Source organism: Bos mutus, chromosome 6 (assembly GCF_027580195.1).
Source record: "Bos mutus isolate GX-2022 chromosome 6, NWIPB_WYAK_1.1, whole genome shotgun sequence".
NCBI classification, from domain to species: domain Eukaryota; kingdom Metazoa; phylum Chordata; class Mammalia; order Artiodactyla; family Bovidae; genus Bos; species Bos mutus.
The window spans coordinates 18,981,494-18,996,074 of NC_091622.1; the positions used below are offsets into that span (position 1 = coordinate 18,981,494).

At 35.0% G+C, this 14,581-nt stretch overlaps 1 protein-coding gene across 4 annotated transcripts in view; it reads left to right on the forward strand.

The window, feature by feature from the left end:
* Window positions 1-14,581, forward strand: part of TBCK (TBC1 domain containing kinase) — a 209,617-nt gene that overhangs the window by 107,252 nt on the left and 87,784 nt on the right. For all 4 annotated transcript variants that reach the window (XM_070372045.1, XM_005887304.3, XM_070372046.1 and 1 more), the window contains 2 exons: window positions 7,780-7,816; window positions 8,802-8,963. In XM_070372045.1, the coding sequence (XP_070228146.1) occupies window positions 7,780-7,816; window positions 8,802-8,963 (199 nt within the window). The remainder of the gene's footprint in view (window positions 1-7,779; window positions 7,817-8,801; window positions 8,964-14,581) is intronic.

Consider the following 14,581-nt stretch of genomic DNA (forward strand, 5'->3'; position numbering starts at 1 on the left):
AATAGGGAGAAATATAGAAGGAAAAAATAACAGGCATTCAATCTCACAGAGTATATCACCTATTTATTTTCTTGACCTCAGTTGGTAAGAGGTGACTGGTATTAATTAGCACCTAAGAGTTGTTATATATTATATTAAAGAAATGTATTCTGTTTGGATTATTACTCTTCAGTATCCATTAGAATGTGCTTCATTTTACTTCTAATTACTTTTTTCATAATTGTTGTCAAAGTTTAGGTATTAGTATTAGTTAAACATTTCAAGTTTAATATTTTTTCAGTATTCACCACTGTTTAATATGAAGGATAAATATATGTATGTGCACACACACATACACACACACCCCCCCAAGGAAGATTAACTGATTTTCTCATTATTACATATTTATTAAAAATTTCTTAAGAAATTATTTAATCTTGTGACTAATCTTTTAATCTGTCCCTTTTAGTTATCTTTATTATATATTTCGTTCTTTCTTCAACAAATATTTGATTGTACCAGGCATTTTCCTAGGCCCTGCATGCATTGATGGAAAAAGAAGGCATAATTTCTACCCTCATTCAACTTACATTAGTGGGAGATAAAAAATAAAGATCAGTATACTATGTGATATGTTAGGTAGGGGTAAGTACTAAAGAAAAAAAAAAACAGCTTAAGCAGGGACATGGAGTTAAGTGGTCAGGAGAAGAAGGAATTGAATATTTAAGTAAAGTAAAGCCTCAAAGGTTAATTTTTGAATAAATGCCTTAATGAATTGCTGTGTTATCACATTTACTAACCTTTTCTTCTGCAGTATCTGATCTGCTCTTATTCCTATTCATCGTATTTTTTGACTCAAATATTGTATTTTCCGTCTCTAGAAGGATTTTTTTGGTTCTTTTTTTTTAATCTGCTCTTTCTCTACATAACTTATTCAGTCATTTCTTAGCTTTTTGAACATATGTAACAGATATAAAAAACATTTTGACATCTTTGCCTGGTAATACAAACATTTATTCTAGTTCTTTGTCCATTTTGATTGAATGATTTTTCTCCTCATTATGATCGTTTTTTTCCTCTTGCTTTACTGATATTTTTTAATAGATTTCAGTCATTGTGAATTACTTTGTTGCATATTGGATATTTTATGTCCTTGTAAATATTGTTGGGGATTCCCAGGTGGCTCAGTGGTAATGAATAAGCCTGCCAATGCAGGAGACATGGGTTCAATTGCTGGGTTGGGAAGATCCCCTAGAGAAAGAAATACCAACCCATCCTTGCCTGGGAAATCCCATGGACAGAGGAGCCTGGCAGGCTGAGTTGCAAAAGAGTCAGACTTGACTTACCAACAAAACAACAATAACAAAATATTCATGAGCTTCATTTTGAGATGCAGCTAAGTAACACTGAAACAGTCTGATATTTTCAAGGCTTGCTTTTAAGGTTTGTTAAGTGAGACCAGGCAGCATAATTTGAGAGCATAATTTTGCCCCATTACTAAGGCAATATCCTTATGAGTACTCTATCTTATGCCTTGTTTATTATAGGGTTTTTTAAAATTCTGGCTGGTAGTAAGATGAACTATTCCTGGCTTTGTGTGAGCTTGGCAGGTTTTTCCGCTAGGTTTTCAAGTGGTTCCTCCCCACTTTGTGTTTTTCCTCATATGCATGCCCCCTTCAATATGTGGGGAAAGTGAAATTAAGTAACTCAGATAAGATTCGTAATGACAGTTAGCTTTGATCAGAATAGAGGATAATATAATTTATGTTCTGTCCTTTAAAAAAAGAAGAGTTAAATAATAGTGATGGAATTTATATCCAGTCACTGTATGTTTAAACTGAAATTAGGCTGAAGAATTTAGCTTTTGTTATAGTTTTACTGTTTTCTGCAATCCATTTGTTGTTCAGTTGCTCAGTCATGTTTCACTCTTGCAACCCCATGGGCTGCAGTATGCCAGGCTTCCCTGTCCTCTACCATCTCCCACAGCTTTCTCAAACTCATGTCCATTGAGTCAGTGATGCCATGCAACCAACTCATCCTCTGTCATCCCCTGCCTTCAGTCATTCCCAGCATCAGGGTCTTTTCCAATGAGTCAGTTCTTCACATCAGGTGGCCGAAGTTTTGGAGCTTCAGCATCAGTCCTTCCAATGAATATTCAGGATTGATTTTCTTTATGATTGACTGGTTGGCTCTCCTTGCTGTCCAAGGGACTCTCAAGAGTCTTCTCCAACACCACTCTCACTAACATCCATACATGACTACTGGGAAAACCATAGCTTTGACTAGACAGACCTTTGTTGGCAAAGTAATGTCTCTGCTTTTTAATGTGCTAAGTTTGTCACAGCTTTTCTTCCAAGGAGCAAGCATCTTTTAATTTCATGGCTGCACTCACCATCCGCAGTTATTTTGGAGCTCAAGAAAATAAAGTCTGTCACTGTTTCCATTGTTTCCCCATCTATTTGCCATGAAGTGATGGGACCAGCTGCCATGATCTTCATTTTTTGAAAATTGAGTTTTAAGCCAACTTTTTCACTCTCCCCTTTCACCTTCAAGAGACTCTTTAGTTTGTCTTTCCTTTCTGCCATAAAGGTGGTGTCGTCTGCATATCTGAGGTTATTGATATTTCTCCTGACAATCTTGATTCCAGCTTGTGATTCATCCAGCCTACCATTTCACATGATTTGTTCATGTGAAGTTAAATAAGCAGGGTGACAATATAGAACTTTGATGTATTCCTTTCCCAATTTGGAACCAGTCTGTTGTTCCATATCCAGTTCTACCTGTTGCTTCTTGACCTGCATACAGATTTCTCAGGAGGCAGGTAAGGTGGTCTGGTATTCCCATCTCTTTAAGAATTTTCCACAGTTTGTTCCACAGTCAAAGTCTTTAGCCTAGTCAATGAAGCAGAAATAGATGTATTTCTGGAATATCTTGCTTTTTCTATGATGCAGTGGATGTTTGCATTTTGATCTCTGGTTCCTCTGCCTTTTCTAAATCCAGCTTGAACATGTTGAAGTTCTTGATTCACGTACTATTGAAGCCTAGCTTGGAGAATTTTGAGCATTACTTTGCTAGCCTGTAAGATGAGTGCAATTGTGCGGTAGTTTGGGCATTCTTTGGCATTGCCTTTGGGTTGGAATGAACACTGACCTTTTCTAGTCCTGTGGCCACTGCTGAGTTTTCCAAACTTGTTGGCATATTGAGTGCAGCACTTTCACAGCATCATCTTTTAGGACTTGAAATAGCTCAACTGGAATTCCATCACCTCCACTAGCTTTGTTTATAGTGATGCTTCTTAAGGCCCAATTGACTTCATACTTGCAATCCATACTCCATAGTGAAGTCCCATACCTCTGTCCTCCTCCCTTTCCCCACTGTAATGGCTGTATCATTGTATATAAATGATGATCTTGTGTAGAGCAGTGGGTTTATTTCATATACAATACTTAGATTTTAATGTAGCTTGGTACACAACTGTACTTATGGTTCCTGACATTTAACAATGTAAATACTCAACTGTGTACAATGCAAAGAAATATGGAACTTTAATCACAAATTCACAATTGATAGGTGCTGAAAAATCTATTCATTTAAAACCCCATCAGATCAGATCAGATCAGTCGCTCAGTCATGTCTGACTCTTTGCGACCCCATGAATCGCTGCACGCCAGGCCTCCCTGTCCATCACCAACTCCCGGAGTTCACTCAGACTCACATCCATCGAGTCAATGATGCCATCCAGCCATCTCATCCTCTGTCATCCCCTTCTCCTCCTGCCCCCAACCCCTCCCAGCATCAGAGTCTTTTCCAATGAGTCAACTCTTCGCATGAGGTGGCCAAAGTACTGGAGTTTCAGCTTTAGCATCATTCCTTCCAAAGAACACCCAGGGCTGATCTCCTTTAGAATGGACTGGTTGGATCTCCTTGCAGTCCAAGGGACTCTCAAGAGTCTTCTCCAACACCACAGTTCAAAAGCATCAGTTCTTCGGCACTCAGCCTTCTTCACAGTCCAACTCTCACATCCATACATGACCACAGGAAAAACCATAGCCTTGACTAGATGAACCTTTGTTGGCAAAGTAATGTCTCTGCTTTTGAATATGCTATCTAGGTTGGTCATAACTTTCCTTCCAAGGAGTAAGCGTCTTTTAATTTCATGGCTGAGTCACCATCTGCAGTGATTTTGGAGCCCAGAAAAATAAAGTCTGACACTGTTTCCACTGTTTTCCCATCTATTTCCCATGAAGTGATGGGACCGGATGCCATGATCTTCGTTTTCTGAATGTTGAGCTTTAAACCAACTTTTTCACTCTCCACTTTCACCTTCATCAAGAGGCTTTTTAGTTCCTCTTCACTTTCTGCCATAAGGGTGGTGTCATCTGCATATCTGAGGTGATTGATATTTCTCCCGGCAATCTTGATTGTGTTTCTTGTGTTTCTTCCAGTCCAGCGTTTCTCATGATGTACTCTGCATATAAGTTAAATAAACAGGGTGACAGCCTTGATGTACTCCTTTTCCTATTTGGAACCAGTCTGTTGTTACATGTCCAGTTCCAACTGTTGCTTCCTGACCTGCATACAGATTTCTCAAGAGGCAGGCCAGGTGGTCTGGTATTCCCATCTCTTTCAGAATTTTCCACAGTTTATTGTGATCCACACAGTCAAAGGCTTTGGCATAGTCAATAAAGCAGAAATAGATGTTTTTCTGGAATTCTCTTGCTTTTTCCATGATCCAACGGATGTTGGCAATTTGATCTCTGGTTCCTCTGCCTTTTCTAAAACCAGCTTGAACATCGGGAAGTTCACGGTTCACATATTGCTGAAGCCTGGCTTGGAGAATTTTGAGCATTACTTTACTAGCATGTGAGATGAGTGCAATTGTGCGGTAGTTCAAGCATTCTTTGGCATTGCCTTTCTTTGGGATTGGAATGATAACTGACCTTTTCCAGTCCTGTGGCCACTGCTGAGTTTTCCAAATTTGCTGGCATATTGAGTGCAGCACTTTCACAGCATCATCTTTCAGGATTTGGAATAGTTCAACTGGAATTCCATCACCTCCACTAGCTTTGTTCGTAGTGATGCTTTCTAAGGCCCACTTGACTTCACATTCCAGAATGTCTGGCTCTAGGTCAGTGATCACACCATCATGATTATCTGGGTCGTGAAGATCTTTTTTGTACAGTTCTTCTGTGTATTCTTGCCACCTCTTCTTAATATCTTTTGCTTCTGTGAGGTCCATACCATTTCTGTCTTTTATCGAGCCCATCTTTGTATGAAATGTTCTTTTGGTATCTCTGATTTTCTTGAAGAGATCTCTAGTCTTTCCCATTCTGTTGTTTTCCTCTATTTAGCACAAAAATTTTTGTCTAATAGAAGCTGACATTGACATAAAATATAAAATAAAAGTAGAGCTTTTTCAGATTTTTCTATAAATTACTATGGGTTTTGATACTTGTTATTAACAAAGGAGATTTTACTCTCCTTTTAGAAATTAAGAATGAGTTCTTACTTCAAAATCTCACAAAATTAATTGGTGTGTGTATTTCATTTCTAGATACTGTTAGGAAGATAAATTTGTCATCTGAAAAACATTATTTCATTCCTAGGTCTCACAACTTTTAGTCTCTTATGAAGCTTTCTGTTAATTTAGAAAGTGGTAATAGAAGATACAAGCTTCATAAAAACTTTTTAATGAGACATTTTGGACATTTTTCAAATATCATCTTATCATGTCTCAAAAAGTACTCAGTAAAGGTAACTCAACACTGATAAAGACTGTTTAAATCTCAGGAATATTTTGTTCCTAATAGCAAAAGTTCTCCTTTGAAAATTATGCCATTGAAGTTAATGTGTTTATATTATGTTTGGAATAGGCATTGTCCTGAGTATATTCCTCGATGAAATGAAAATACTCTGTGAAATAAGTCTTAGCAGAAGGGTCATTTGCAATATTTGTAATAGATGTCATTATGTAATAGAGTATTTGTGATAATAATTTATAATTATATTTTCTGTTATGTTTTTCATTTTTTTTGAAATACAATTGATTTACAATGTTTGTTGTGTTAGTTTCTTGCATATATATATATATATATGTGGGAGGTATATATATAAATATTTTAGATTATTTTCCATTACAGGTTATTATTCAATATCGTGTAGAGTTCTCTGTGTTGTACAGTAGGTCCATATTAGTTATGTATTTTATAGTAGTATATATAGTAGTATGTCTATGTTAATCCCAAACTCCTAATTTACCCTCCCTCCTTTCCCCTTTGGTAACTGTAAGTTTGTTTTCTGTGTCTGTGAGTCTGTATCTGTTTTATAAACAAGTGCATTGTATCCTTTGTTTAGATTCCCCATCTAAGTGATATCATATGGTATTTGTCTTTGTCTAACTTAGTTCACTTAGTATGATCATCTCTAGGCCCATCCATATTGCTGCACATGGCATTATTTCATCCTGTTTTATGACTGAGTAGTATTCTGTTGTAGTATATATCACATCGTCTTTATCCATTCATCTGTCAGTGGACACTTGGGTTGCTTCTATGTCTTGGCTATTATAAATAGTGCTGCAGTGAGCATTGGTGGGGCATGCATCTTTTTGAATTAGAGTTTTCTCAGGATATATGCCCAAGAGTGAGATCACTATGTTTTTAGTTTTTTAAGTGACCTTCATTGTTGTTGTTTAGCCTCTAAGTCATGTCCAACTCTTTTATGATCCCATGGACTGTAGCCTATCAAACTCCTCTGTCCATGGGATTTACCAGGCAAAAATACTTGAGTGGGTTGCCATTTCCTTTCCAGGGGAATCTTCCCAACCTAGGGATCAAATGCACGTCTCCTGCATTGGCAGGAGGATTTTTTACCACTGAGCCACCTGGGAAGCCCAAGGAACCTTCATACTGTTCTCCATAGTGGCTATACCAATTTACATTCTCACCAATAGTGTAGGAAGTTTCTTTATCTCCACACCTCCTCCAGCATTTATTATTTGTAGACTTTCTGATGACTATTCTGACCAATGTGTGGTGATACCTCATTGTAGTTTTGGTTTATATTTCTCTAATAATTGGTGATTGTGAGCATCTTTTCATGTGCTATTTGGCCATTCATAGGTCTTCTTTAGAAAAATGTCTGTTTAGATCTTCTGCCATTTTTTACTTTTTAATACTAAGCTGTGTGAGCTGTTTGTATATTTTGGAAATTAATTCCTTGACAGTCACATCATTTGCAAATATTTTCTCTTGTTCCATCGTTTGTCTTTTAATTTTGTTGATGGTTTCCTTTGCTGTGCAAAAGCTTTCCATTTAATTAGGTCATGTTTGTTTATTTTTCTTTCTATTTTCTTTACTCTAGGAGGTGGGTAGAAAAAACATTGCTGTGATCTACGTCAAAGAGTGTTCTGACTATGTTTTCCTCTAGGATTTTTACAGTATCCAGTCTCATATTTATTATTATTTTTTAATTAATTTATTTATTTAAATTGGAGGATAAACACTTTACAGTATTATAATGGCTTTTGCCATACATCAGCATGAATCAGCCGTAGGTATACATGTGTCCCCCCATTCAGAACCCTTCTCCCACCTCCCTCCCCACCTAGTCTTACATTTAGATCTTCAATCTAATTTGAGTTTATTTTTGTACATGGTGTTAAAGAATATTTTTAATCAGTGGAATAGATTAAAACATAGAACTTTTTTTTTATGGTTCAGTTTATTGGAAGTCATTCTAATTATCTCTTTTATTTCCTCTTTATCCATTCCCTGCATCCCTTTGTTTTTCCACTCATAGCTCTATGCCATCCCTTGGTTTCTCACCATGTTTACTCGTAAGTACCATTTTCCATTTTCTTTCAGTATTGTATTGGGAAAAGAACAGGTCCATTCTTCCCTGGGATATTATCAGATTTAATTACATAAGCATCCTTATGTAATTATAAGGTAATATAGTTGGGTAGCAAATTTTTTCAATTGTTCTGACTGGGGGATATCAAAAAGAGTGTTCTATAGAATGAAAACCTATATGTCATAACATTGATAAAATCTCTGCCCTCTATTGAAACATAAGTTAATATTAACTATACTATTTACATAAAGTTTTAGAAGGAAACTTTTACAACCAAATCAGACTCAATTTTTAGAGACTATCTAATAACTAATACTTTTGTTATTTCCTAAAGTAGAATTCTTCTAGAAATAGAAAGTTTATGTGAATATGTAATACTTTAATGTATTATACATATTAATGCAGTAGATACCTAGATTAAATATGCACATATGATAAATGAAATACAATACTTGAAGTAGATCTGCATGCACTGGCCTGGAAAGGTGTTGAAAGTACTAATAAATGAAAAAAAGAAAGTTTCAGAAAATAGAAAATTGCTAATCAGATTTTTTATGGGAATTTCAAAAAGCAGTTCTTAGAGTGCATAGTAGAAATATAATGATACAGAAATTATAACAGTACTAAAGTTCTTCTAAGTAAATGAATTTGTTAAAATAATATAACCAGAAAATTCTAGGAAGAAATTGAATGTAAGAGCTATACCGAGATTGATAACGGAGGGTAGGAAATCTATTTGATGAATTAGATTATCAATTTTTTAAACCTATCAATTTTACTGCCTTGGGAAGCAGTAAACCTACAAAACCAAGTAAACATTTTATAAAAATAGTTTTCCAATATTTTTCCTTTAATAGTTTTGACCCATAAGGGAATTATCATGACTAGTAAAGCAGCTTGTTGTTGATTTAATTTTTATTTTGTTTTAAATTTTTTAAATTGATTTATTTATATTTGTCACTTTACAGATGTATTTCCACTGCACAAAATTTTCCACCTCTGGGATACCTTACTGCTTGGGAATTCCTCCTTCCCATTCTGTATCGGAGTAGCAATTCTTCAGCAGCTGCGTGACCGACTTTTGGCTAATGGCTTTAATGAGTGCATTCTTCTCTTCTCGGACTTACCAGGTATAGATATATAAAAATGGAATCACTAAGTGAAATTTAATTATGGGATAATGAGACATCCTTAAAACAATTTTCAAAAATAATCATCCAGATCTTCAGAATCTCTCCTGCTTGAGCCATATCCTTCCTCTCTGAACTCTCTCGCTTATATACTACCTCTTTAGCCGGCCCAGCATTATAGATACAAAGCTGGGTCATACTAGCTCAGTCATTTATTTTCATGTCAGTGATGATGCCAAAAGGTGAAAGACAAGGGCAGGAGAAGGGGGAGAAGGGAGCATCATGTGACATATATGCCTTGCTTAGGATAGGCCTGTTTATCTTCAGCAGATAGATAGTAAATAAAGGCCACTTGGGAAGGTGTTTGAGAACCCAAGTTTTTACAAAGATGTAATTCACATGGAACGTTGGTCTCTCCTATCCATAGTTAACTTGCTAACTATTTAATAGTTTAAAGAAAGGAAACACTGTCCTCTTGAGAGAGCAAATCATACTCCAGGGGAGTTCTGTGTTATGCTGGATAGTAAGTAAAGTTATATATTGTATTCCTAAGTGAGGAACTTGTAAGTCTAGGAGTTGAATGGTTAGTGTAGAAATATAGAATGCAAGTATAGTTTAAGCTTTTATACTATAGCTGAAAAGATGGAAGTAATATGGTTGCATAGGATATAATAATCTGTGGCAGAAAAAAAAAACTTAACTACATTTTTGCAGAAACCAAAGTATTTTTCAAGTAGAAAAATTCTATTTCAAATTGCATTTCCTTGGATCCAACCCATCTATGAGTTTATTGCTATTCTTCATATTTGCAGGCAACCAAAGTGATTACTGAAAATAAACACACTTAAAATTATCCAAGAGATAAATTTTTCAAAAAATCAAAGAGTAAAAGAAAGATATCTTAAGATTTTATATTTAATAAGTACTCTCAAAAGGAATAATAAACTGCTGCCTACCCCATTTTTTATTTTTCGTGGCTGATCTATACCTGGTATTTCAGCATTTTTCTGTTGTTGAAAAATCTTCATCCTTGTTGAGAAACTAAGAAACATTATGGGATTTGTTTAAAACTTCTCTTTCTACTTTCCTCCCAAACTAAAAGTATCACCATCAGCTTCCTAACTTACCAAACTTTAATTAAAGTTGATAACTTCTTATATGAACAAATAGTAGTTTAGTTCTTTTTTTTTTCTGGGAGATTCTTAATGTAAATCAAGTTATCTCTGGTTTTCCTATTGATGTTGAACAGTTACCCAAAAAAAGCTAGTTTCACAAACTACAAATACTGTCTGTAACCGTGTAGATGTTTTCCTCTTGTTCCTAACTTGCCAAAGTAAACAGAGGATGATTGATTAGGATGAAAGGAATTTTTCTGGTCATGTCTAAAAAATACATGTTAGAAATGATGATTGTGCATTTTTAAGTAAAGCAAATTTCTTGCCTTTCCAATTACATACATAAATGTTCCAGCTATACACTGGTGAAGGAATCTATTTTCATATTGAACAGGCAGATTAGTGGTAACTCTGCTTATACATTAAAATAAAGTCATTATTTCTGAAATCAGAAAGTAAGAATATATGTTGGTTAGCACTGACTCATTGAAAAGGAAAACACTACTTAGTTTTGAAAGTAGGATAGGATGCCTTCTATTGATGTGATTTGCATGGGTCCTCAGTGCCATTATTCTGGCACATCATTTACTTGGCCACTGTATATGATTCCAGTTGGGAAAGAAAGAATTTATAAGAAAAAATGTGACTTAAATAAAAAGGACAGAGGGGTTAAATGTAAACTTTTCCCTTAAGTACACCTGTGTTTCTTTTTACTTTTAATCACAGTGCACTTATTTGGGATGTCTTTCCCACTTAGATCTAAAAGATATCTCTTTTCATCATGTTGAGCCCCCTCACTATACCTGATGCTTGAAGAAATTCAGAAGTGGTCATGGGAAGGCCTACAAAGTGAATCTGGATTAATATACATACAAACACACTGAATATGCCTTTTCTAATCAAAATATTACGTGACATAAACTTAGGACATATTTGAAAGAAAAAAAAAATTTTTTTTAAGACTGCAAAAAAAAGAGAAAGGATAGGCTAGCTCTGTGCCGCTGCTGCTGCTAAGTCACTTCAGTCGTGTCCGACTCTGTGTGACCCCATAGATGGCAGCCCACCAGGCTCCCCCATCTCTGGGATTCTCCAGGCAAGAACACTGGAGTGGCTTGCCATTTCCTTCTCCAATGCATGAAAGTGAAAAGTGAAAGGGAATTTTACCTTAATTCTTGAAATAGACTTTGTAGATAAAGATAGGTTAGAATTAAACATTAATTTGAACTCTTTAAATATATTGTGTTTTACTGAAGTCCTCACTTAACTGTGTTTAAAAACATAAGTAAGCAATCAGAACAAATTTAGCTAAATTCTTTTCTGAAGCAGATTAGCAAATTCACTGTTCAAAACATCTGTTGACAGTAATGTAATGGAATCACCATCCAGTTGGTAACCTTGAAAACAAAATGCCCTTGCATTTTTTTTTTTTTTATTGTCCCATTCTAGTTGCTTCTTTCTACAAAGAGAGGTCCAAAAGCCTAGTGACTAAGAGCATGGAATGTAGAGCCAGATCACTTGGGTTTTAGATACTAGCTCTACCACTTTCATGTGTAACCTTAGGGACCTGACTTAGCCTCTTTGTATCTGTTTCCTTAGCCCTGGTTTTATGTAAATGATAATTGTACCTACCGCACAGGATTGTTGTCCTAAGTAAATCAGTGCCTCTGAACAACTTAGAGCAGTCCTTGCAAAGAGCAAGAGCTATGTAAGTGATTATTATTATTAATGTTCTCATCATTATTATGATTTCCCTCACTTACTCCTTTCCATCGTGACTGCTTTCCTACTGGTAGAATAAATGAAGCAATCACCCCGTTTGGCTTTTTCTATAGATTATTGAGACTGATATCAATCATATAGATTTCCTTATTAGCAAAAGCAATTGAGGAATTGCCTGAGAAGCCAAGTAAGCCTTCATTGTATATGTATGTATGCATATTATGACTAAGAAGAGTATCTCTTTTCATTGCTCAGGGACAACATAGTCTAGTGGATACAAAGCACAGTCTTTGGAGTCAAGACATAAGAGTCTGAGTCCTAACTGTTCCACTCACTACCTGTGTGATCTTGGAAACTTTGTATGGTTCTCTTGCTGAGAAGAGTGATATATAGAGTGAAATAGATGAGAGTTCACCCCCCAACTCTGGCATATATTAGCTGTGTGAACATGAACAAGTTGTTAATCTCTTTGGAAAGAGAATCCTATACATTAGGAAAGCTTTAGCAAAATGGAGCTAAAAATATCTGTTTTAGCATTAAAATGAACACAGCAGATAATATGCATACTGTACTTGACACAAAACCTGATACCAAATACTCATAACTATTTTTTAAAGTATGTGTAGCATTTAATACTTTAAACTTACAAAGAATGTATGACATTCAGTCTTTGTAAATTCCCTCTCTTTTCTTCCTCCTTTCCATAACTTTGTACTAACCTTTTAATTCTTGAAGAGAGAACACAGCAGAAAGGCATTATTATTTTTGCCAAAAACTGCTTCCAAATTCTGTCCCCTTTAGTAAATGATATAGTGTGATGTCACATTCCAAGGAGGTACAAGTGGTGCTAGAAAATTTTGCTGGAAGTTCTTAACATGTATTGGTATGTGTGTCATTTAAGTACTAAAGGAAATATCCATGAGACCAGTATATTTGGCATTTTTTATACAATCTCAAAATAGTAGTAGGGTATTTTGGAAAAAATACTGGGTTTTTCATAGCACCATTCAGTACTGGATATTGGCCACTGGTGTTAAGAGTGTAGTTTCCAAAGTTACCACCGTTAAAGCCAACTACAGGATGAGGTAGTCAGCCTTCAGCCATATTATTCTGCTGTTGTGTCCATCTGGCTGACAAAATAATATTTTTGAGGATACATCTAAGCAGTTCCCAACATGAATATGATAATCTGACTAAAACCAAAATGGTCATAATTTTAGAGTGGATTTTTAATAGCTGAAATGTTTAATTGCTTTTTTGCTTTGTTGGTGTATATCCTTTTACAGTTAAAAAATTAATTCAGCATATTTATGTGATTGTGGTTGAAATAAATTCCCAGAATGCATAACTTTGTACCTCTGAACATCTTCAAGCATAGGAATCTTTTAAAGTAAGAAAGAAGTTTTTCTTAGAGAATCTATAAAAGAAATTAGGAAATCTGTATGGAAGAACACTTCACTTACCCTCAGAGATTAAAATATTTACTTTACCTCTGAAAGAAAAAAATAAGTATGTATAAAGTATTTTGAAGGAAATACTGTGTATATTGAAGGAACTTGAATGTGTGAAAAGTAAATCCTTTTTGCAGGAAGAAATCAGCAGTTGGTTGAAACATCTTAATTGTCTGATGTATGTTTTATTACAGAAATTTAATTAAAACATTTTAAATAAAACTTTAAGATGTTATCTCAGTATTACCTACATAATTTATGGTAGGATTCAACACATACATGAAAAATACTGGTAGTGTCTATCATGTAGCACTTCACTGGTTCCTCAAAAATATTGTAGCTCAGCAAAGGTACATATCCCTTTTGACTTAAAGCAGTTTTGTAATGCAGTCTTTATTGTTATTTAGCATAGCATAGAATATGTCATGAAAATCACACGTATTTTGAGCAACACAGTTATGTACCAGGTTGTTTAAGATGTATGCTGAGAAATCCTAGCCATTTATTTCAAATAACATTCACATATTTTGAGACTGAGAGAAAAGTTATTAAAGTTATTAAAAACTAAGAAATAGAGCAAAGTACTAAAGTATGTTGAATCCTTAAAGCTGTGTCTTGTTATTTTCCTGTTTTTCCACAAGATGAAACTGAAAATCAATGATAATGAGAGTGAAGAGGAAATTCAATTTAGTTTATGAAATCATAGATTTAAGGTACTGGTGACAATCCCTGTGGTAGTGAAGTAGGAAAGAAGATCAATAAGAACTGATCCAGGTTTTCCTTTTTTTTTGGATAGGGTTCAGTGAATAATTTCTTGCTTTCATTTAGGGATAAGTATAAATTAAATTGGGTTTTTATAGTATTTATATATAATTTCCCAATTGTAAACAGTGGCCCAGATTTTTTAAAACTATACTTGTGACCCCTTTATTAAATAAATAGTTATAATGGTGATAAGTGCTACAGAAAGCAGTAGGAATTTATTACAGAACACTACCAAGTCTGAAGGAGGTAAAGAACCTTCTCTAAGAGAGTGATACTAAAGGTAATATCTGAAATTAATTGACTTTGGGAAGTAAGAAGTGGAGAGAGGGGAGCATCTTCTAGACAGAGGAAAGAAAGTGCTGCAAAAGCCCCAAACAACTCAAGGAACTGGAGTGGTATCCTTGGTGCAAGGAGGAAAGTGGTTAGAAAAGAGAGTGATCAAGCAGAATCTTAGGCCACATTAGGGATATTTTTCAAATATATCTGTAGAGGTATTTTCTTTCTTTTCACTATTTTTAAAAGAATGAAAAGTATCCTTGAAAAGATACTTTTCCTTCAGTACGGCATT